This window comes from Rhyacophila brunnea, unplaced genomic scaffold, assembly GCF_057557595.1.
Source record: "Rhyacophila brunnea isolate RB1 unplaced genomic scaffold, BYU_Rbru_1.0 scaffold_1, whole genome shotgun sequence".
NCBI classification, from domain to species: domain Eukaryota; kingdom Metazoa; phylum Arthropoda; class Insecta; order Trichoptera; family Rhyacophilidae; genus Rhyacophila; species Rhyacophila brunnea.
Window position 1 is genome coordinate 4,042,331 of NW_028232751.1, and position 26,489 is coordinate 4,068,819.

A 26,489-nucleotide genomic window follows, 5' to 3' on the forward strand; every position below is an offset into this window, starting at 1 on the left:
ACTATAAGAGATACAATCGTTTCTTAAAACTAATCAAATAAAGATTTAATTAACTCGTATCATGTTTTATTAAAAATATAAAATATACAGGTAATTTTCCAAATGTCAATAACGTTTTGTCAAATCAAAAACAACGCCGAATTGATTTCATTTTTCAATAAGGTAAGTTTCCAGCGCACTCTCAAAAATTACAATCCAAAAAATCACCGGCCGCCACTGATTACAACTATAATTTTTTTTCAGGTTTGATTATTGCATAAAAGAGATAGTAAAATTACATAAATATACTGAACTCATCGGAACACTATACCACAGAAAAGACATTCCACAGAATGACGTGAAGGTGAAATGTCATGATAAGATTTTCGCAATCGAAACTGTAATTCCTCTAGCCGATAGAACGGAAGAATATGAGATGTTGATGGTGACACCAACTGAAAAACGTAAAATATACATATTATATCCTATTTCAAATTGATTATTTAATATCTTAATATGTACTTGACTTATAGATTTATCGAGGGATGGTTGAGCATCACTTATTTTATTTGGTTTTATTTATATAATGTTTACTTGTTCATACGTCATATTTTTATCTGTCAAACTTCGTGATATGCATGTTTATCCCGGCTCTCAAATCTAAATTCGCCTCGTCTGCCGCACAGCCATAAATCAAACCTTCCAAGAACGTCTGAACGGTGATCGGCGAGCCGGTATAGGAAAGACCAATTCGTAGGTGTTTGTATATGCGTCCAGGCGTCTTCGACTCGCAGCCCGAGAAGCATGCAACAGTAGATTTTTTTTTCAAACTAAAAAGTCACATTTGACCAATCTGTGGAGCTCCATTTATCAATGTGTGTTTTGTGAATAACGATGACGTCACATCGACATATTCGACACGTTGCAGGCGAGATGAGTTTTGATGTGAGAGCCGGCTGTATGACGCTTGCAAAATGTGTGTATTTTTTAGTACAGTCCTAAATGATATGTGGAATGAAAGTAAAAAAAATAATACTAAAAATGTTCTCCTAAAAAATCCTACCATGAATATGATTGGCTTATTCAATCTTCCAAGCCATGATTTATTATATCGCAGTAATAACTTTGTTTGAATTCAGATTTAGAATTAGTCCAAAAGTTGTGTAATTTTTAATTTAGCAATTGTAATTTGCTAATTTTTATCAAACATTTCTGGTATATGACATACTAATTAAAGACATGTAAACTGTTCATTGATGATTGGATAGATTATGACTTTTTTGTGTTCAAAATCAATCGAAAATATACTTTTTCCCTTGAATTTAGGATCATTTTGTTATATAAATAAAGACATAATTTAATAAAAACTGCCACGGAGACTTAACAGAAATAAATCAATTTAATGATATATGAGATACAAAAAACAAAGCTAAAACAAAATTATGCGAAGAGATCTTCATGTCTGCAATAAGACACCGCAAATTTTTTAAATGCAATATAGTTGGCCTTTGTGGGGACCAGGTTGGACGGCCCGATGGGCCCAACAGCTGGTTGAACCGACTTAATGCATCTCTTCCCTCTCGGACCACATTCTTGGACATTTCCAGAGGATATGGTTTGCATCCTGTAGTTCTCCGCCACATGAACATGTTGGCTGGGTAACAAATCTAGCAGTGGCAGCGAATTCACCATGGCCTGTCAAAAACTGACTGGTGTAGTAGTCAGTTATACTACAATTAATTTGTTTTCATGTTAACTAGGTGCTGCTCCTTTGACGTGCACGAAATGCCGGGACAATACAGAAGTCCCTTGCAGAGAATGTGGCTGCTATGTCTGCGCCGGAAAAAATTCACCCGAAGAGGTTTAAATATTATTTTTGAAGTTATACTTCTTTTGGCGCGTTTGGGAAATCAGATCAGTGTATTTTTGGCGTGTGACATGTAACACATAAATTATTTTTTCACATGAAAAAAATCGCACTCGATTGGATTCGAACCACCGATTGTTCGGTTATCAGGCGAACGCACTACCTTTACGCCACAGTATGATACTGCAATCGTGACGATTGTACAGTATAATATTATAGTTTAGAATTGTTCTAGTGCCTAGGCAGCGAATTTATTATTGTCGGCCATTTGCAATTCCTTACGCAAACAAACGATTAAACGTCAGAGTGACAGTTGGTACTTTAAAAATAAAATTGACGAGTAACCATTATATAATTTAGTAATATAAGTTAAAGTGTATAGAAATAAACCAACAGCATTCTAATAAGCTGTCCTTTTTCGTGAGTGTGTAATTTAACAAGATAATTAAGAGCTAGTCAAAGAATCTAGTTTATCACAAGTTTTATTTTTGTTTTATTACGCCAAAGAATTATAACTTGTAATGCGCGTACATACTTTCCAATTAAAGGGTAGTTGAGGGATGACAGCAGTAAAATATCTAGATTTATGCAATTAAATCATACATAACTTCGAATATTTTCGAACGATATAATAATATTTTCTATCTATTATTGTTTGGTTAGACAGGGCTTAAGAGCATACTTCAGTGAAACGGCAAATAATTTTCAACTATAGGTGCGACGAAATTTCGGACTCGCTGCCAAAATCGGAGAGCGAAAGTCGAGCTTTGAACACATCAATTTGTTTTGTGATGACGTCGGGGGAATTAATTCTTAAATCCTGTAAAGATGACTAAAAAACGTTACCCATTTACTTGAAAAAGAAAACATGTCAATGAATATATTATTATTATTAATAGAACAATAAACATAACATTAAATGGACGTATGTTGAATTTTTATGATAAATTATGTTTTGTTCTGCACGCGTCGTTTGCAAAATCGTCGCATAGTCACAATCGTTTTAGACCGTGCCCCAGCTGAAGTAGCCTTAATGAATTTTAAAAAAATTATTCAGCAATATTTGTACTTTTAATTGTAAAAAAGTCTAGATATTCCCTCCTCTTCAAGCAAACCGGATTTTGGTATCCAAGAAACCCGCTAAACACTTTGTACTGCATGGTATCTGTATGGTCCAACCGAGCGATGGTTGAAGAATATTTCATCTGGTATTTTGTCATTTTTGATCTGTTGAACATATTATGAATTAGTGACATTTATAATGAAAGAACCAAGAATCACATTCATGTTTTTACTGCATGGTTCATTGTGAACATTGAACTGATACTTACTGCTGTGATATATCGTTTCTAGATGGTCATGTGTAATGAATGCGGCATGTTCTACCACATGACGTGCTTGCAGCCTACTATGGAGTGCTACCGCTCCGACGATTGGTACTGCCCCGAATGCAAGACAGACCCTGATTCAGTGGTCGCTCCCGGCGCCAAGAAGCAAGTCAAGAAACCCAACCAAGGGAAGTCGTCCAGGGACTGGGGCCGAGGGATGGCTTGCGTTGGTTTGTATATATTATTTGGGTACTGTTCGGTTATTAACCTAACATATAATCCAGTTTATCGGCTATTTTCAAAATGTTTTTTCCGCTGTATTCCGTATAACCGAACAGTACCATTATTTGTTCATCCTTTAATTTAATGTTTCAATAAGATTAGGCAATAAGCAATATTGTCATGTGGGTATCAGTTAACGCAGTGTGGGGTTCTGGATTTCTGTAATAACTCTTCATTTGTCTCCAGAGTGACCACTCGCCAATTTGTGCCTCATAAACAGGTTTTTTCGTAGCCAGACTGTTCCGTTATAAGACAGTAATACGGCAAATATAAACATTGCAATCTTGCTGCTTGATTGATTGAGATTGAATTGTTTAAAATTTTCCATTATGTATTTTTTCGAGTCCGGAAATTTGTATGTATACAATTGACCGTAAGACACTTCTTCGTGAGCCGTTGTTCTTGAAACATGTGTTTGTAGAGTATTTAATCAAATGACGACTTGTTTGTTGAACATTTTACCATTGAACGACTGCGTATGTTACTAGATGCGACAGTAATTTACAATTATGTTCCAATTAGATAGCTACATTAAGTATTTTCGAGAAATAGATAAAGTTATGTTTATACCGGTAAAACTGTAAATTATTTATATTGAAGTAATTTCGCTATTTCGGTTAACTGTACGAACACATGTTTCAAGGAGAACAGCTTACTAATGCGTCAATTACATTGAGCTACTTTACGAGCTCTTTGTTAGCGAATTTACAATCTGCCTGTAAAGTCGCCCAGTGTAATCATTGAACAAGCTAACAAGCAGATTGTAAACAATCTACCGAGAAAAGTTGAAAGCCGGTCAACTTTACACGCTACACGCCGGCGTGTGGGCCTACTGCGTCTGCGCAGTAATTTTTAAATAACCTTCTTGCTTCCGCCGAGATGCATAGAATATTGACAGTCAAATCAAAATAACGTTTAAAGCCATGCATTATATAAAAATAGAATGACAGATGCGAAAATCTTATTTAACAAAGCAACGCTGCGTTCCGCAATCAAAGTTATTGACATTTTTTAAATTTCGATTGCCTGATGGTTATTAAAATATTTTTTCTTCATTGAACACTAGACACTGATTACCCGAAAATAAAATAATATGATACGCGCGCCATTTTTACGTTTAATTTTCACTGAGATGTGTTTCACAGGTTTTTATAAGATTATTTATGTATACATGCTTACTATATTGTTTTGGATTATGAAGATGAAATATCTTGTATCGCGCGAGTGGCATAATGTTTTTGATGGATGTATCTGTTTAATATGTATATATTTGTTGTCAGAGGTGCAACTAGCTTTATTAGCCTGAACTTAAGCTCAGCGCATCTATTCTATACACAAGACTGCTTTCGTCTGCTACGGCAGCTATCTAGGGTAGGTTTGTATCAAAGTATTAGCACTTATTGTAACAATTACATTAAGATAGTTGTAATTGCTACAAATACAAGTGCTGTTTTAATAGCACTTCTTTTGGCCGTGGTAAATTTTAGAGTGAGATTGATAGTTTTGACTGTTTAGACGCCTAACTTATTGTAATTATTACAATAAGTGCTAATACCGAAAGCAGTCTTGTGTATAGATAGATGCGCTGGTATAACTAAATATTAGGATATGCTGTTTTTTTTTCCACTGGTGCATGTTGAAATCTGGCCACATTTATTATTAATATTATTAATTGATGGATGAATTCAATATTTTCGCCTTCTACTTAAATGTCTGCGGTACCAACGTATAATAATCTATGCTTCAGCGTTTGATGACATTTTGCTTAATAGCGTCTGGCTGGGAGTATATTATTTTGACGTTTCAAGACGTGAGTGTCGCTAGTGGCACTAGTAGATGTGCACGTTCGTCATATGCAACAATGTTTCGCACAGCTGTGAACGAGGCGAGTTTTGATATGAGAGCTGCCTAAAGCTTAAGGACCGACCTATGTAAATATATATTAACATTAAACGTAGGTAATGTTTATTCTTGAAGAGTATTTACCTGCTATTTTTTGTACAATGCGATCTGTCATTTATTATTAGTATAGGTATTTTTTTCTCTTAAAACATTGCAAAATTTTATTGTTACGTTATTATAGGAAGAACTCAAACATGTTCGATGCCAACCAACCATTTTGGACCGATTCCTGGGATAGAAGTCGGGATGACATGGAGATTCAGAATCCAGGTACTGTTTTTGGAATTCATGGTTATTGCTGCATGTTCAATGTACAGAAAACCTCCTTAATACGAATTCCACGGCACCGAAAATCGAACAAAAATTCAAAATACGAAATATGAAATATATTTAAATACAATTTTTTTTTTTTGATTTTCATTTCGTTTACAATCAGATTATTGTTTTTAATCACAGTTTTTGTTTTTTCTCTGAGTGGAGTGCAGCTGTGCCACTGATAATGGATGTGATAATGATTTTATTAATACGTCATAAAATGTCAGGATTATTTTATTACCTTCATAAAATAAGCAATTTATGATGTTTTAAAAAAGTCTGTCACAATTTCTAATGACGGACTCATGAAATTATGTACTTTCTTACTAATAACACCCACGGTGGCCGCGCGGCTTAAGTGTTGGACTATCACGCCGTGGGTCTCAGGTTCGAATCCTGGGTCTGGCAAGTACACATTATTGTTTTTCAATTTGTGTATGAGTCAGGGTATGGACCTAATAGGTTGAGCAAGTGGCTGACATCTTTTTCTCGTAAAAAACAAAATCTGTTAATACAAACCTCTACTCTGTGGAGGCCCATATGATCCTATTAGGATCGGACATGGTGGGAAAAAAAAATATATAATTATTGAATATTTTTATATGCTAGGACTCTGAAATCATTTCGTATTACGAAATTCGAATTAGAGGTATGGTTTTTATGAAAATAATGTTCAAGGGACTTTTTTTTCGCGAAAATTTCGATTTACGGCGAATTTAGAATTATCAGTTACTGTATTGTCTTTCAATACACTACAGAATAAGCAAAAGTTTTAATTTGAAGAAATATGTACTTTTGTCTGACAAATATGCTTGCTTTCTTTCTAGTTATCAGAGTCCGGAGTCCATCGACCGCCGGTCGCCGGAATACACGGCAGAGATATGGAAGGCGCTTACAGCATTGTTCTTTCAGGTTAGGATACATCTTATTTAAATACTTTTGGCAAGCCAGCTAAATTGTTGGCCACAGTTTATGCCTGTCATCAAAAAATTATAAATGATTTTGTGGTTTCATCAACAGGTGGTTATGAAGATGATGTGGACCATGGACTTGAATTCACGTATACAGGCAGTGGGGGACGGGATCTCTCTGGGAATAAGAGAACCGCTGATCAATCTAGCGACCAGACACTAACCAGGCAGAACAAGTATGTGTGGATGATTAATTTAGTTTTTTTTCATTTGCATTGGCTTTATAATTATTCTTAACATCAGTACTAGATCTAGCAAAATGCTTGGTTTTGTTATGAGGGTTTCAAAATCATTCGAAAATGTCCGAATGCTACGTACATTATACGTATCATACGTGTTAAGTATTCTTGAATATTCCATCATTATTTGGATTCCTAATAGGTCCATCGACACAATTAAGTTGGATCGAGTCCACAACAGATTTTAGATTTCTCTACTTAAGGGGGATGTCATCAAAAGTTTCGTTTTTATAGAGCCATCTATTCCCCGAATTACAAAGCATATAGGTCAAAATTATATCAGAATCTAATTCCAATTACAATCCAATTTGAATGAATCTTCGAGGCATCTTATCTAGATGTCACTGTAATTGTATATTAATAAAAAATCTAAAAACAGATGATATAATTACAGTTATTATTTAAACAATGGTATATATATTTTTTGCATTTTATTTCAATCGGACTTTTTTATATTTTGTCAGATTATTATAAAAATATACGTGGACCATCGACCTGGTAGTACCTTATAATAATTACTTATGTGAGTTTAATTGGAATGGATTGGATTGTATTAGAATTTGGATTTTATAGTAATATTAAAAAAATATATACATATAATAATATTGTGTAATGATATTTATATGTGATAACAATCTGTGAATTATTAACATTCTCATAGTAATGAAGATAATTAATTAGGTATGGAATCATTAGACCATACACATGATCTCCATAAAAATGGCGTCATAGACTATTTTACAACACATTTTTAGAAAATAATGATTAGGTTACCTAAGTAAAAATATAAATATTATCAATACATTATTAGAACAATCCGAAGATGAGAAGCCGGTTTGGTGATTTAAAAATAATTAAATATACCCAAAACATTGACAATAATAATTTATTCTCATCATAAGAAAATATACCGAACATCTGAATAGAATAGACCGGACTCAAAACAGTAAACAGTACGTCGAATGTGTTGATAATTAATTTTGTTGTTTTTTGTAATAATAATAATATGTAGGCAGGCACACTGCAGGGTTTATTTGGAAAGCATCTGTCAGTCGTGCAGGTACCTACCTAGTAATATATCAATGCTAGCTGAATTGGCTCGCACAGGGAACTCAGAAATATTTTTTTTCTTTTCTGTGGTCTCGGACCATCGCAAACAAGCAATGTTGCGCCAGTTTTAATTTGTGACTAGGTATAAATATGCCAGTCGAGATTATTTTTGGTAGGTAAATACTTCTGATTACTTATACAAATATTGGAAACTGGTTAAGTAAAACCAAATAAGGACTGATCTAATTATTTAAATCTGAATAGGTATATCCCAAATTAATTTTATAATTAATTTTGACATTATTTAGTTTGCAGATATTTTATAAGTAATGTTTTTTTTATGTAGCTACTTACAAACATTGTGTCAATTTTATTTTCGATGAATATGTTTTAACCCTTTAACAGCCAGCCACTGACGAGTGGTTCTCGTCATGGGCGTCTACTTTCGTGCGCCCGTGACGAGCGAAACTCGTCGCGCCGTTTTTGAGCCTAATATGAGTCATATATTTATTTTTTCAATTTTAATACGTGTATTGACATCTATGGGCAAGCTCTGCAGGCAGAAACGTTTAAAAAGTCAAATACATCGCGAGAATAAAGGGGATTCCCGAGAGGCCCATTCAGGGTTATCGATTTCTTCCCATGTACTGAGAAATTGTTGACTCATTAGTTCGCCCCGCGATCGCGTAATAATTGGTCGTCGGGATGATAGTCTGATTTGCGTTCTAATTGAAAGATTTTGCATTTTTTCTAATTGAAATTTAATTTGTGTTGAGTTACGAAGTGTTGTGAGTATTTATATTTGTATTTTGCGTACGATTTGCGTATACAAGTGTTATATTTACGAGTTTACTTTTAGATTGAATTGAAACATTTTCGATATTTTCAGATTGAAAATTTTATTTGTGTCGAATGACTAAGTACTGTGACTATTTTTATTTATATTTTGCATTCAATTTGGACAAACATAAGTGTTATATTTACGAGTTTAGTTTACCAATTTTTCCAATTCAAAATGGATGAATATCGTGAAGATGGTGAAATTGACAATCTTTTAGAAACGATTGAATCTGAAGACGATAGTGATGATTCCGAAGTTGGTGAAGTTGACGATACTTTGGAAGTTGAAGAAAATGAACCAACTACATCCGAAGCTACTGAAAGGCCGACATTTGAGTGGAAATCGGATTTATTTGACCCGCGCGCATTTTTATTCGATGATACTGAATCGGGATGAAAAGCAGATAGTTTAGCTTCGGATGGTTTTATCCACATTTCCTTTATTGAAATGATAGTGCGAGAGACAAATAAACAATTTAAATTTGCTACAAAAAATATCACGGTTCTGAGTGGGTAGACTGCACAACCGATGATATATACACATTTTTGGGAGTGTGCATGCTCATGTCACGTAATTCTCGCAACAAAATTACCGAACACTGGTCTATCAAAAATATAATATCAAAAATAATACCGATATTGCAAAAAAATGTGTATTTGTAAAATTTATAAATTTTATAATTTTTTTTTTTGAATTTTTTAAAAATATTTTTGAACTATTTCTTGTAAATTCGCAGTGTTGTGATAACCCTAACCTTGGTGCAAATTTTCCGACATTTTCATGAAATTATGAATGAAAAACGCTTTCGATGAACTTCAAATGATGTCTCATCATATGTAAGTGCTAGATATAAAATTTTCCACTGGTAATTTATTTTTTTATATGTTATTTAATTCTTGGGCCCTGGAGATTATACCTAGTATTATCAGCTGGGCTGCTAAAAGGTTAAGTAGGTATGTTAATTACTTAACACATTGACTGCTGATTAGATAATTGCTTTTTAATTACCACTTTTAAATAGTATGCTAATTATGTCGATTGGCCACCTAATCGTTACGCATTAGGTACGTCTTTAGTGTCCAAGTCGATATGCCCTGGATCGAGGGGCCCTGGCACCTCCAAACATGAAAATTATCAGAATGATTTTAAACATTGAAATTGAAAGCCAATAAACTATACCTTTGGGCTTAGACAAATAAAAACACGGCAAAAAAATTATTTGTAATAATTCTCCAGCACCCTTTTTAGAAAAATTTCTTAGATTTTAATTTCTAACACAAAAATTTCGAAAAAACCAAAAAAACAAACAAAATTTCAGAAACCCAATCCCTAATGAACTGTCAAAAAATTCTCGGTGTCCAACTGAATTCAGGAGTGGTGTTGGTCATGGCTGGGGAGGGCTGACAGGGCTCTAGTCTGGGGCCGGGTTGTGGGGGGCCCGGCGTGTCGGGTTGACCAGATAAGTGAGATAAACACACATCATAAAGTAGCTTTAATAGTAGAAAAAGTCGCCTGCGGCGCTATTACACTTCATGGCCATGAACATTTTCAATTACTAATAGATATAATTGTGCAATATATTTTTTGATTATTACGTGTCGATACTCGACAGCTCCATTATTAAAGTAGATGTATTAAAAATCGCCAATAATTCACTGTATAAGTAGCCTTAATTTGAACTAAAACACAATTTGAAAAACGTTAATGTAGTGTTTCACACTGCCTTTAATCTTAGCGGTAGGTAGGAGGCCCGCCAAATATCCTAGCCTGAGGGCCCGTTTCAGGATGTGGGGACCATGGTGTAGGTACACCGAGTGCAATAGACAAAAGACCGATAAACGATAAATTAGGCTGTGTAGAAGAAAAAGAGCCTATGGGACTAATTTACATTCCCCCCCCCCAATATTAAATCCTGGGTGTGCCACTGCTTATTGGGGTAATAATTAGATTCATTTGCGAAAATTCGCGTTCACATTCACTTGAAGTAATGGTAATAGAATTCAATGCATATAATATATCAAACGCGATAGTTTTTCAGGATATGTATGTCTTTTCATATAAGATGATTCAGGAAAATTAGCTTGCACCTACCTAATACGTAAGCTCGAACATTATTTCGTCTAATTGCTTTTTTATAACTGAGAATGTCTCAGGAGCAGTTACCCAAACTGAGGTTGCCATGCACTCAAGTGTGCTTTAACCGAATTTATATGACTAGTCAAGAGTGGCCATGAAAGAAAGGAACACATAAGTAAAATTAAAAATTTTGGTAGCTCATACAAAGCTGATAATTATGAATTATCTAAGGAAGTAAAAACATCTTCACGTTGACAGTATGACGCCGCAAATTTTCTAAATGCAACAAATTGGCTTTTGTGGGACCAGATCGGGCGTTTTACTTTTTTTCTTTATTTCCTATTTTTTTATTTAAGTAGGTACTTCAAAAATTATCGTTGTTAGTGTTATTATTATAAAAAATCGCTGAAATTAATAAATAGGTACCTACCTTAACAATATAAGTTTTAATGAAAAATTGTATGTGTTTGTTTGTGGGGGGGGGGGTGTAAATTTACCACACCGGCTGACGGGTGACACCAACCCTATTTACGCCACTGCTCAAATGCGTTGATGATCCGCACACACACAATAGAAAAATTAGAGGGAACGTTGCTAGCAGTGTATTGAAATTTACTGATGAATGTTTGCTTTATTTTATCAATATACAAGTAAACAAATGAGAAGACGGCTTAATGTAAATGCTAACATAAATTTCTCAAATTGTTTCAGACCATTCGTAATAAAATATATTACCATGTGCATGCATACTAACCGCACGTATCTACATACGAGGTAGGTACCTATTATTCATGCGAACTAGAATCTAATACAGATGACAGTTATTTCGGTATCGCACGTTGTTGCCGCTAGAGGCAGCACGTCCTTGACGACTGTATTTAATTTGAAATTAGTAAATAACATAATAAATTTAAATTAAAATATTACGTTAAATATATCTAAAAAGTAAGAAAAATATATTGAACAGGCCCACGTTTTCGCTTGATGCAATTATTGAAAATTGAACATTTTTATTTTTCGTAAAAATCGATTGATTTTAGATTGAAAAAAAAACATTAAAACTATAATTAATTGACAAGAGATTCACTAGTTCCAAGAAAACTTATTAAACAACATTAAATCGATAATTTTGTTTCAAGAAATTACTTGGAACAATAAATATTTATTTTAGTAAAACCCTTATTTTTAGCCGTTTTTTCAAATTTGTCGCTTTCTCTTTGAAATAAAAAAATATATTTTATTTTTCCCATTGTATTTAGATAGGTATCGATCGATTAAAATATGTTTAAAGCTTTAATTTGATAATGAATTTCTATGCCTCTCCCCCTTAAGAACATACTGGTTCTTTCCTTATAATAATGATAATAAAATGAATTTCCCGACTCGTTTTCTTCTGGGTATGCTATCAATGCAATCCTTGTTCACCCGAAGAGTGATTGCTCTATTAAAGCATTTCTTTTTACTTCTTCGTGGATTCATTTACAATCTGTATATACTGGCAAATATTAATTTTCAAGTTCCCACCAATATCACTCGTAACTCTACGGTCTTCAAGATACCTCGTCGCAGGACAAATGTTATGTTTCATGATGCTGTGTATCGTGCGATTAATTTATTTGATGGCACCATAAAGGTTGATTTATTTTTATTAACTATTATAAAGTTTGTGGACGTGTTAAATAGGTTAAATTTATAATTGTATATGTTTTCATGTTTCTTTAATATTTACATAAACACAATATGCTGTCTTTTCTACTTTCTTGTTATATTAGTTGTTATTTGTAATTAAGATATTTTTGTAATTTTGTATTATGGCGCATTGGCCAATCGCTGTAATGCCGTAATACTCTTTTTCTAAATAAATAAAAATAATTCTCAGGTTTTAGAGTCCTTCAGATAGTGTCACTATTCCTCGTCTCTAATTCAAGACGCTTTTATCCCAGTGGAGCCCCGGCAAATAAATCTCAGCTTCAAGTTACTAAAAATTAACTTTATCTACCTAATTATTTAACGTATCCTTATCTACTTCACTTTAGCTCAACTTTGATAATAATAATTAGGCTTCATCTTTATTGATCAAGGTTTTTTTTGTCTTTGGTTAAAATACATTTCCTCAGCTGAATGCAGAACTATTCTACAATTACATTTGAAATTTTTGAGGAGAGTTTTTTTGTAACAACTTTTTGAAATTATTTATTATCTTTATGGATAAATATGCATCATTTTTTAGTAGGATTATTGATGAAGTAAATGGTACATACATTTTTTTGTGTATATAAATAATAAATAACTGAAGTAGGCTGTTTTTTTCAAAAAACTCTTCTGCAAAATAGTTCTGCATTCAGCTGACAATTTGACACTTTGTGAATCAAATTATTATCCATTATATCATTACTTAATCAAGCTATTCAGGTCCGTGGCCGACTGCACAACCATCCTCCAGGTATCTCTATACCGAGCTCTTTCTATCTCTATCTCTCTAGTCGGTCACACCCAGCCTCTCTGTAACCCTCTTAACATTATCCGCCCATCTCCTTGGGAGGCGGTCTAGGAACTGAGTGCCTACAGGGGTTTTTTCATAAACTTTATCGAGAGCTCTTGATCCATCGCATCCATCAACATGATTAGGCCATCTGATTCTTCGCACCCTCAAGACATTGACTATATTGGATTTAAATAAAATTGTTCACAGAGCTCAGTATTCATAGAGATGCCCTGTTTTCTTTTGTTCTTCCAAGTATTTTTCGGAGATTTATATCATCACAACTGTTTCAGAGCCCTCGCAAGGAATTGTGCTGTGAAGGAAGTGAAAGAGGAGGGCGCAGATGCTGGTGCCAAATGGAGGGATGGAAAACCAGTCCGTGTCGTCCGATCTTATAAGATGCTCAAGCATTTCCCTGAATATGCACCCCAGGAAGGAATAAGGTATATATTTACCATGTGGCTACAATGGGATTTTACTGATTAAAAATCACAAAATATAATTATGCAGACACGACCATTATCGTGTTGTTGCGAAATGTACTGTATTTCCCATAGTGTTTGTTGGTGCGCCGAATACATGTGACTTGCTGCGATGGTGGGTCCATAGGTAGTGCAGTTACTGATCACCGATCATTGTGTATGCACCAGTGGCGAAGAGTAGAGGTAGGCTGTTAAGATACGCCATAAATAGTGCACACTGAACTTTGTCAGTCTTACGTATTTGTTTTCATTGACAATTTACAGGTGTTGTTGGTTAGTTTTTAAAATTCAATTAAACCCTGCGAAAATCAAGCCATAATAGATAGTCAAAAAAACCCATCTATCTAAAATATAATTTTCTATAGATAGAATAATATTTTTTATCTCTTATAGTTTGGTTAGGCAGGGCTTCATGAATTTAAAAAAAATTAACCGACAATATGTCTAATATGCATTCTTAATCCAACGAAAAGTGTATATGAAAAATTGCGCATAATTTTGTCGTATCACCCAAAATATACCCAAACTATTTATGGTTTGGTTGAGGCAAGGTGTAATTGATTTTGAAAAACTAACCAACACCATCTGTAAATTGTGGTCTGAGGCCCTCCTCCCACGGCGCAACTGAAATCTGACAGTACTGGTTTATGAAGGAACTCATAAACTGGCCAATGTGATGCTTCGCACACGGCGCTACTGAAATCACTTGAAATAATAATCACATAACCTCAAACTGTCAAACTGGACCATCAGCTGTTTTCTTTCGCACGCTGGTACGTTTACTCAAATATAATAAGATTATTTCAATTTTGCTTATCTTGTACTTTTGATGTCTTGGGTTGTTGACGGTTTTTATAGCATGACACTTGTTCGCAGTGCTACCAATTTTGGTAAGAAAATATGATTTTTCACCGAATCTAATGATGTTGGTACCACTGTTTTATGGTGACTGGAAACTTCAGAGACCGCGCGACTAGCACGTCGCGTCTCTTCGCGACCATTTTGAAACTGAGAGATTCCAGTCTCGCCATCAGCGAGCCACCATTGAAATACATTAGCTAAATACTAGCTGGAATTTTAGTTTCAGTTCCGTCGGACTTCCGTTGCTCCGTGGGAGGAGGGCCTTAGTTCAATAAAAACAAACACGTATCACTAACAAAGCTTAATGTGCACTAGTTATGGGGGATCTTAACAGCATACCTCCACCCTTCGCTACTGGTATGCACACACCCATTAATCCGGTTATCGTAATGATGCCGAACGGCGAACACATGGGCTAAACATGTACATGTGACCTGTGGAAGTTACTTGGCTTCTGAGCTGGGAGACTTTTCTAAATTATATATATTTCATAAATATGTATAATTCCAGATATGATGGGATTTACAAGATTGTAAAATATTACCAGGAGACGGGGAAGTCCGGCTTTAAAGTCTGGAAGTATCTTGTCAGACGAGACGATCCAAATCCTACTCCATGGGAAGAGGGTGGAAAGACTTTCCCGATTGTGGTAATGTATAATTTCTATTGTTTTACAATCCTTATGTACCGTGCTTGATTCAGGCAAATTTTTCATCTTAAATGGTCTTGTGCAATTGGTTTTAATTTTATTTTGTTGTTTTCACAGTACCCTCCCGGCTATCTGGAAGCAGAGGCAGAAAAAAAAGCACAGAAAGAACGTGAAAAGTTGAAAAAGAACCCTTCGTCAACAGTAGGCACTCCCACGAGGGTATTACGGGTGAGCAACGGCAACACTGATGAGCCGGGGAGCAGTACAAACGCGGATACACACCACAATAAGAAGAGGAGAAGGTCTAAGAAGGACGCCGACAGTTCACCGCCTCTCAAGAAAATGAGGACGAGATCATCGATGGGTCAGGATTCCAAAGATGAGAACAAACCTAAACTGATTAAAGGTTTGTATTTATATTATAAATACAGTCGAATTCGGTTATTACGATCACGGATATAGCAAGGTCTCGGATGTAATGAGGAAACATTCGTTGACATTTTAGTTGATGATTTTCTCCATACATTTATTCACTGTTATAACGAGCAACTTATCTTATATACCGACCTAAAATATCATAAAAAATTTTCTTAAAACTGTTAACGTGTCGATCGTTTAAAAATATTTCGACCCAAAGCAATAAAATCCGACCGGACAGGATACTGCCGGGATCGCATTACGCTTATGACACTAGTTAAGTGTCTAAGTATCTACCTAATTGGTGTTTTTGCCGACGATATTGAAAAAGTTTCCACGTATATGCTTGAAATTGCATGTAAAAAATTCCAAGGTTTGTGAAGTCAGTAGGTACCTACCAGCGTTCATTACAATAAACAACTTCTTTTGTAGTTTATGAATACCATGCTTGTTTCGGGGATTTTTACGATGGCTTTCAAATTTTTTATTTTCGACTTTTTGTGTTTTGTGACCGCTCATTTAAAAATACCAATTCTCTGATATAACGAGTAACGCTTATAACAAGCAAATTCAGTCGGTCCCATCTTCCTCGTAATAACCAAGTTTGACTGTATAATGAAACTGGAGATAAATCATTCTTATTGTTGCCTTCCATAGGATTTAAACATCATAGGAACAAAAAAAAATCAAAAATGTTTCTTTTTCTATAGAGATGGAGCCTAAATATATGAAAGTGAAACAAAGTATTCCATGTCTATTAATTTTCACACAAACTGAGTAATGTTTTTGAAAAGTTTTGAAGGTAGTACATATACAAAAACGGCATTGATTACGATTGGGAAAAACATCTTTGGATAAAACCGTCCAGTGTAAAATAAAAAGTGAATACTCATGTATAGTCCTACAACAAGAAATTGGCAAAACAGGAAGTCACTGTAGTCGCATATAGAAGACTTCTCAGTGACGCTGAAGAATTCTTTTTCTTCTTCGCAATAAACCAAAAGTTTACTAATAATAATTCTAACATCACTCCTGATCGTTTTAGACATATTTTTATTATAAAAACTTCAAATTAAGTAAATTCGTAGATCCCGTACACCATGGGAGTGTAAAATGAAATGATAAATTTGGGGGCGTTCCTCATTTGAAAACGGAAGTGTTATTAGCTCCACTAGAGGGAATTGTTAGTTCACAGTTTTAAGACGTGGACGAGAAGTTCTTGTTTGATAATAGCGTAATACATATCTACACTGCTCATCTATTCTATACACAAGACTGCTATCCGCAGCTATTTAGGGTAGTTTTTCATAAGTTTGTATCGAAATATTATAATTGTTACAATAAGTTAGCCGTCTAAACAGTCAAATTTGTCTATCTCACTCTAATATTTAGCACGCCCAAGAGAGGTGCTGTTAAAACATAGCACTTATTGTAACAAATACAACACACTTTTTGTAATTGTCACAATAAGTGCTAATACTTTGATACAAAACTACCCTCGATAGCTGTCGATAGCAGACCTGTGTATAAAATAGATGCGCTGGAAGTTAATTATTCCCAACCCTTTTTATATTAAGTAAGCTGTATATTGATTGTACCTTAAGAATTTATAAAACACCATCTACATGTAAACGCTCACCCAAGTGGAATATATCAATATCTGAAGCAATACCCACAGTTATTGTTCCAATTGGCATCACCATTGACAGGTTAGTTCTGAACTTTGGGAGAACAAATGGTACACTGAAATTCTTCGATCACAGATACAGATCCAACACTAACAAAAATTGTTGAGTCATTATTGTCACATAAATTTGTGTTTTTTTTTTAATAGACGAGAGTGAATCAAAATCTCCTTCCAAGTCAACAAATCCATTCGCCATGGCAGCGAGCAGCAAAAAGTCCAAGCTTTCAAACGGGGTTGCTGATGCGCCAAATGGAAACCTTGAACACGATGTACTGTCTAAGGAAGATAAGGAGGCGATCAGAAGTGATGTACTTAATAAAAAACTTTGGGATGAGTGCGTGGAGGCATTGAAAAAAGAAGGAAAACAGGTACATATGCATTGTCAATCATTCTATCTTGAACCTGTTTCGTTTCCTGCAACTTTTTAAGTTTATGAAGGGTTTACATAAAAACATTGAATAAAACCCTTTTCTCAACTGTTGAGCAATTCTTACCATAAATAGTAGTGTCAAAACTGCTTTGCTAAAAGGATTTACAGTGACAGTTTGAATAGGAGTAAACTGTGTTTGTATCTATGGGGTTTTACTGTAATGTTCCCACAGAATATTTTATTCTAAAAAAATAATGAATTTATGTTTTGTTGTTAGTCACATTTTCTATAACTGGCTCTTCTCCAGACCGTGGCCATCAGTCCGCGATACTAAATTGAAAGTTTCGATGGTAGTGTTGGTTTACAGTAAATGAAGATTTTCGTATTTCAATAACAATAACATAACTATGATCAAAATTCACTATTTCGTGCTGCAGCCAGACTATAGAGCAGTGGTTCTCACCTGAAATTTAACTATGGCGGCACAATCGACATTGACAGTTCTATAGAAACGTCTGGTGGCCGCACCAAATCTCACTTTTTGTTGTGATTGAAAAAATAAAGCTAAATTTTATTTATTAAAAAAATGGATCAATTTATTTATAGACAAGTCCATTTAATAAAAGACATTTGAACATTATATACATATCTATTTTGGGTGGGTCGCCGTTGGTCCCAGGTTCGAATCCTGGGTCTGGCAAGTACACGTTATTGTTTTTCAATTTGTGTGTGAGTCAGGGTATGGACCTAATAGATTGAGGAAGTGGCTGACATACATTTCTCGTAAAAAACAAAATCTGTTAATACAAACCTCTACTCTGTGGAGGCCCATATGATCCTATTAAGATCGGACATGGTCGGATAATAAATTTATTTTAAAATAATGTAAATGGAAATTCCTCAATACATATTCTGTCAACTAGCTTCGACATTTGTTTTTTATGCAGTGTATTACACTGAATACAATACAATATGTAGAGGGAAAAATTGACAATATTAATAAATCAATTGTTGCCAATTCTTTGAATTGACTTGATTCTTGGTCAATTTATAACTTCGACCAAAATTTTTCAACCATGGTATTATTAAAATGGTTTTTAAGTACTTGGTCATGACTCATTTCCAATAACGCATACTTAACGTTAGCCCAGTTAATTAAATTAAATACTGATAATGATGTTGGTGGCCGCAGCAAAATCATCTGGTGGCCGCATCATGACAACCACTGCTATAGAGGGCCTTGCTCCAGATGGTTCACATCAATACGTATTACGTTACTTATAATAATGTTAAATATAAATATAATATGTTATAGAAAATTATGTCATTGTTATTTTTACAAGGAGATAAAATCTATTTAATTCTATTAAGGCTATACTTCTGGCTGGGCGATGCGTGAATGGATTGTGCAAATGACGTGTGCCGAACGAAATATAATTTGTCATAAAAATCCAAAACGCATCCATTTAATGTTATGTTTATTGTCATATTACTAATAATAATAGTATATTCATTGATTTGTTTTCTTTTTTAAGTACATACGTAAAGTTTTTTAGTCATCTTTACACGATTTAAGAATATTTTCATCCGACGCCATGACAAAACAAATCGACGTGCGGACACGTGAGAAATTTCATCGCACCTACTGTTGAAAATTATTCGCCGTTTCACTGAAGTACGCTCTTAATACTATCGACCGAGGGTACTTGATGAATTTAAATTTTAATGGATTTAAGTAGTTACAATTTTACGCCTATTGATTGTGTTATTAGTGAGTAGTTATCTAATGATTTATTTAGGGTTTTGATGATTTATACACTTTGAATGTATTATTAGTAAATTTGGTTGGGTTTTTTTTACAAACACCTCAACTATTTATAATTTGTTTGTTATATTTTTATTGTTGTTTATTGTTGTTTATTGTTTTAGTTTATTATATAAGTTGTAATTGACACTGTATTCATTGTTGGTGTGTATTTACCATTGGTGAGTGTGCATGTATTTGAAGATGCCGAAAGGTGAAACCCTGGTCTCAAAAAATTACTCAAATAGAATAGTACAAAATTTAAATCCGAATATAAATAGGTATATTCGTTAATCAGCAAACTGGGTGTAAAAATGCGAAATAAGCGATTAATCGGAGTTCAATTCCAAAGTGTAACAATATATTTTACTTGGTACTGCGAAATTTGATCTTAAGGTGAAGCCTTTACTGAGCTTTTTTTAAAGAGGCACCTAGGCATTTTTTTTTGATAATTTACAATTTCAACTGTTTTAAGTAATAAATATGTATCTGAAAACATTAAAAAGAAAAATATTTTTTATTTTAAGTCAAAGATAAACTTACAATTGTAAAAAATGTGAATTTGTTGAATCGGACCACATCTTATTATTACATATTATATTTTATGGTCATATTTATTATTAAAATTTAGTTTATTAAGTTTTCTAAGCATCGCCTAAGAGATTTTTGACTAATTCATAGTTTTAATATTTTTTATATCTATTTTAAAAAACATCGATTTTTATAAAAAATATAAATGTGTATAACATGTGTTACAGTACCTAATGTCTTATTTTATTTGTTTTTTTTTTTGTTTCAGGGTTTGATAAACAAAATAACGACACACTTCTTGTGCATCATTTGCCAAGAGATCGCTGCTAATCCAGTCACCACATTTTGCGGTCACAACTTTTGCACGGTAGTAACACAACCAATTGTATTAATATGTTATTGAAGTTATACTTCTTTTGGCGCGTTTGGGAAATCAGATTCTATTTTTGGCGTGTGACATGTAACACATAATTTATTTTTTCACACGAAAAAAAACGCACTCGATTGGATTCGAACCATTGATTGTTCGGTGATCAGCCAAACACACTACCTTTACGCCACAGTATGATACTGCAATCGTGACGATTATACAGTATAATATTATAATTTAGAATTGTAAACAAGCGATTAAACGTCAGTTAGTAATATAAGTTAAAGTGTATAGAAACGTCAAGAGTGACAGTTGGTACTTTAAAAATAAAAACAACGAGAAACCATTATATAATTTAGTAATATAAGTTAAAGTGTATAGAAATAAACCAACGGCGTTCCAATAAGCGGTCCTTTTTCTTGAGTGTGTAATTTAACAAGATAATTAAGAGCTAGTCAAAGAATCTAGTCTTATCACAAGTTTTGTTTGTGTTTTGTTACGCCAAAGAATTATAACTTCTAATGCACGTACATAAGTACACGCACCGATTTTTTTTATTCAATTTGAATATACATGGCTTAAGAATGTTTTATTCTTATTAATGAAATTGTCTAAAAAAAATGGTCTAAGTACGGCTTTATACCACACCCAGTAGGTTAAGCTAGTTCCTATTAATTTTGTGTTCCCTGTCTCTATATTACCACATAAGAACACACCCAAAGTTTTTTTTGTGCACATGTAACATAAAGTTGAAGAGAACAATGCTTTCATATTATATTCCAATTTTATATCTTTCTTTTGTATATTAAGTTGTGGTGAATTTCTAATTTAGATATTATTTTAATTTTTAGAGCTGCTTGAAATTGGCATTCAAAAGTACTGAGAGTCAGGTTTGCCCGCACTGCAGGACAGACCTATCGAAAGAAGAATTGACGAACAATGACAACTTGAAGTCGGTCCTGAGAGCTGTGCTGCCAGGCTATGACGTTCGCTAGAAATAATAATTACTTTAATTATTTAAGACGTGGCAATTATTTGCTGAATTAAGTATTACAAGTTGTGTTCTGAAAAAAGAGGGTTTTATAAATAGCTGTGATGATTTAGATTGTAATTAACACATGTAAGGTTGCTAATTACAAAAAGCGATAAGTTCACAATTCGATATTTGCAGGAAACAACGTTTTTATGTTTCAAGCTTCAGTTATTTGTTTTAACATGAGATTATTTTTTTCGTTGTATTCTATGTCGAAATTAGAACCAAATGGTTTCAGCCGATAAACTCTTGAATGTAATAAATATAGGCAAAATAAAATTGTACGTAGCGCTACTTGAACCTCACTTTTTAATTTATCCTGCATAAGGCACATATTTCCGTGGCACTGTCATGAGTTTACTGGATGCTACAGCATGGGAGACGCCATTTCCAATATTGAACGTTCCCTTATTGGCTGACTTAAACACACCAATCAAGCAAGCTTTAAATAATATGAAACACGGACTTGGCGCTTTTTGTAATAATAATAATAATTTTCGTAGGGTTTTGTTGCGTTTTGGAATTTATAGATCAATACATATTGTGTAACATTATGCAAAGAATACGTGCATATTTTTTTCATGATTTTGACCAAATGTGGACTTATCGCTTTTTGGAATTAGACGCCTCATATATTTAAATCTCCTCACTATCTTTATAATATTGTTTGTGTGAATTGCATTAGACTTTTTAGTATCTAACTCACTAAATTATTTAAATTCCTCTATATGGGAAATTAATTTAAAATATTCAGGTTAATATCTTGACTGTTCATTCTTATTTTATAATTTCTAAGGGCCAGGTGAAGCCACACGTACATGCGTGAAACTTAGTTGCTCCACTTGATGGCAAAATCGTGAAATGCAAGTGACAACTGTCAAACTAATCGAGTATGTCATACACAAAGAAGAGCATTTAATTTACTCATTTGAAATAAGCAAATTGTATGAGTACTGATTTTCGAAGAAAAAATATTCTATCATAAATAGATAATATTTTAAATGTGCATAAGGAATGATGGCCAGTGAACGTATGTTTGACGTAGTGTTGTCATTGAAATATGCTAAGAATGCAAGCGGCACTGTATTTGCGGTGTGTGAATTTATTCAATTAAGCCTCTGATTATTACACAACCATTATGACCCGTTAACACGTTCATGGATTTACTGCTGACTGTACATATCGCGGCCATAAAAAAATGCACGTGTAAACACATATTATCGTGCAAATTGTAAGATTGCTTGCATGGGTCAAAAAAGTTCAGAAACTTCTAAATTTTCACACAACAATTAGGAGTGCGCGATATCTGCGCATGCGCAGTAGAACGATAGTGGCGAAACAGCCAGTAAAAAAACGAACTACACCAATACACCTACAGTTAACCGATTTTCACAACCTGTCGAATAGTACCATAGTTACGGTACAATGATAACATTGCGTCTCGCTTCCATTTCACAAAGATACCATAAATTCTTTATTTTTGCCCATAACGGAGATTGCATTTATTAAATTTAAGTTTTGTATTGTCTTTTAATAATTATGAAGCCAAACGTCACCATGTCGTCGTAGTGGCATGAAGCGATTCGCAGTGTCGTCTTTACATGCAATCGTTGAACATAGTCATCGAGCCAGGCATGGCAATAATATAAACTTTCCTATTTTGTGTCTTCAATGCGACATTTTTATTGTACAGATAATGGGACTGATGGTTGGAATTGCATTGTTTCATGTAATATGAGCATTGGTAGCATAGTTGTGAAATGTCCATTTTGGGTTTTCATATTTTGATCTCAAATTGCAACATGCTTGTTGCATAATCCCCAATCCTTGATGGGATGTGTAAACTATGTGTTATGGGTGCATTTGCTTCCATCAATAAATAGATAGTTAAATTTAATATGACAGTCATGCCAAAGATGATAATTATGTGTCTGTTTACAATAATAATTTATTGTTTTATTCTGTAATTGAATAATTAATAATATGTTTAATATTTAGTTTGAATTGATTAATAAATGTGCCATTTTAAAATAAATATTTGTTTTCATTTATATTTCCTCAGCGCTTATGACACCAATCTCCAATGCCGGTGAAATTAATCTAGAGTGTATTCATGTAAATAAACACGGGATTTGAAAAAAACTTAGAATGTTTATATATACAATGATTCCCAACAGGTCGACCGCGAAGCAAAATTTGATTGATCCCAATTACGATCGTAAATTTTTAATTACAGTTAGTTGAATTACAAAATGATGTTATGTTGACACAATTGAAATCTTCTAACATGGAAAGTACTGAACCCAGAAAAATACGTTAAATTTAGAAAAGGATGTCTTTTGCGAGGTCTTATGGTTAGGGGAGGAGACAGCTGGGGATGAGATGAGGGGAGGTGTAGATGAAGAGTCTTCAGGAGGAGAGATGAGTAGTCGAGATTTGGTGAAGGTTGCTCCGATGGATGCAGGAGCGAGTTTTATTTGCAGCGTAAACAGTTGGTACAAGAGTATGTTACAATACTTATGATATCTATTGTCCCAAGGTCCGAACTCGTGGGACAGGAGCGACTTACACAATGCTTACCGATCGGACGGTGATTATGATTGATACTAATACTGCCCCCATAAGCAAAAAGGCAGCTATTCGCCAAAGTAGCATTTTGAGATGATGACACATTTGGGCATTTTCGCCAAAGTTTGTACATTGCGTTTTTGGCATGTCCCATGACTTTGATTGATTTTTTCATAGTTATTATATTATAAAATGTTGGAAAGTTATGTACTTTTAACATGCAAATTTATTAATTTACTCTATTCAATCAGTTAAATACAACTATCTGACCTGTATATATTTTTAATTGATTATTTAGATCGAAAGGTAGTGCGTTTTTACCATGTCCCACCCATAAATTCAAATAAACAAAGTCTGATTTCGTCATTAATTTTGAGTGTGTAAAATTAAATTCGTAGTGTTTTCAACAGCTTACATTATATATTTTTGGAAAATATATAGTTTTTTCGTAAATTTGTACCAATATTGAAAAAAAATCACGTTTAAAGTGTGTCCCAGGATATTTGAAAAAGTGGAACTCCACATTCCGTTACCACGATTTTAGCATGAAGGCGAAAAATTTTCACTATAAATATGTTTTTTTTTAATGTAGCAACATTTTTGTATAACACTGATCGCCATGTACACTTTAAATTGTTGGTGTGTGTCGGTATCGCTATCGGAACAGGTTGCTTTCTGGGTTGGTCATTTAAGAAGTTCCACTACTGTTACCACGATTTATAAGGTAAGAAAACACATATTTCTATTTCACATACTACACATATGGAGCTTATCTTTCATACTACAGATATAATAAAACATATCGCAGGTTTAACAATAAAACTAAGCTAAATTTTGGCTTCAAACACTTCTGAAACAGAATCCGTTACTTCCACTCCGAAACTATATTGGTGGTAACGTATATGTGGAATGTAAAAGTAACGAAATGGCATGCATAAAGTTGGGTTTACAGTGTGTGTTTAGTTCTTCATAGATTATAAAAAAAATTATTTTGTCTGTTCGTATGAAAAACAAAAATATTTTCATTAAAAAATATAAAAAATAACCTGACTATAATATAATAAAGATTAAAAAAGTATGTGATATGTCTGAATACGCAAAAATAGCGCACATAAAAGTATGGAGATAAAAAAAAACAACAGAAGGAAAAGAAAAAACACCAGACTGAAATAATTGCGAGACAGGCACTGGCTCTGTCATACTCTTTCTGTTATACGCCACCAAAATTTTAAAACTTCTCCATACATTTTAGGCATAGAAATTTATAAAAATGTATGAAAAAGTATTTTTTTGTCACGTTTAACAGAAATGTGTACTCGATTAGATTTAATACCTAGAACTGTAGGTATTCACGAAATGTCAGAAAAGTACGTCTTGATTACAATCAACCTGTATAGCTACATTTTATGTTGATGAATACAATTAAATTTCAAGACAACATAAAGTCGAACTTGGTTATTACGAGGAAGATGGGACCGACTGAATTTGCTTGTTATAAGCGTTACTCGTTATATCAGAGAATAGGTATTTTTAAATGAGCATGTCACATTACACAAAAAGCCGAAAATAAAAAATTTGGAAACCATCGTAAAAATCCCCGAAACGAGCATGGCATTCATAAACTACAAAAGAAGTTGTTTATTGTAATTAACGCTGGTAGGTACCTACGGACTTCACAAACCTTGGATTTTTCAACCATATGCGTGGATACTTTTTTATTATTGTCGGTGAAACACCAATAAGGTAGGTACTTAGACACTTTACTAGTGTCATAAACGTAATCCGACCCCGGCGGCATCCTGTCCAATCGGATTTTATTGCTTAGGGTCGAAATGTTTTAAAACGGTCGACACATTAACAGTATTTTAGCTCGGTATATCCGATAAGTTGCTCGTTATAACAGTGAAAGAATTAAATGTATGGCGAAAATCATAAACCAATTGTCAACAAATGTTTCGTTATTACATCCGAGATCTCGCTATGTCAGAGATCGTAATAACCGAGTTTGACTATAATTATTTTCGTAAAAGTTATATACTCCGTGCCGCGCTAGGAACTCGCGTCTGAATCCCTTGCTGATTTTTTTTTTCATATATTGTTAATTTGCTTAAAAATATTTTTTATCTGAGTTACAAATAATATAAATGCCAAATAAAGTTATGGTAATGTATAGTGTGTCAAAATTATTACCTACCTTATTTTACAAGTATTGTGAAATTTATTATAAAATATGTCTATTTTAGTGATTAAGTTTGATTTGTTTTGTTATTTTGACGCACGTTGAATATTTATCTGTCTATCAAAAAATTCAAATAAATTTCATAAAACAAAAATTTGTTTTTATGGTAACATGTAACTTAAGCTTTACAAATTACACTCCGTTAC

General features: G+C 33.7%; 2 protein-coding genes across 2 annotated transcripts in view; both read left to right on the top strand.

The window, feature by feature from the left end:
- The window catches only part of LOC147079380 (E3 ubiquitin-protein ligase UHRF1-like), a 32,810-nt gene extending 9,811 nt beyond the window's left edge, over window positions 1–22,999 (top strand). The window contains exons 4-16 of the mRNA XM_085960377.1: window positions 244–443; window positions 1,740–1,840; window positions 3,200–3,404; window positions 5,540–5,628; window positions 6,501–6,585; window positions 6,694–6,820; window positions 11,562–11,624; window positions 13,626–13,775; window positions 15,186–15,324; window positions 15,442–15,730; window positions 17,576–17,796; window positions 20,402–20,500; window positions 21,355–22,999. Of these exons, the coding sequence (XP_085816503.1) occupies window positions 244–443; window positions 1,740–1,840; window positions 3,200–3,404; window positions 5,540–5,628; window positions 6,501–6,585; window positions 6,694–6,820; window positions 11,562–11,624; window positions 13,626–13,775; window positions 15,186–15,324; window positions 15,442–15,730; window positions 17,576–17,796; window positions 20,402–20,500; window positions 21,355–21,498 (1,912 nt within the window). The 3' untranslated portion in view covers window positions 21,499–22,999. The remainder of the gene's footprint in view (window positions 1–243; window positions 444–1,739; window positions 1,841–3,199; window positions 3,405–5,539; window positions 5,629–6,500; window positions 6,586–6,693; window positions 6,821–11,561; window positions 11,625–13,625; window positions 13,776–15,185; window positions 15,325–15,441; window positions 15,731–17,575; window positions 17,797–20,401; window positions 20,501–21,354) is intronic.
- Window positions 1–26,489, top strand: part of LOC147079374 (RNA polymerase-associated protein CTR9 homolog) — a 282,101-nt gene that overhangs the window by 228,968 nt on the left and 26,644 nt on the right. The window lies entirely within an intron of this gene.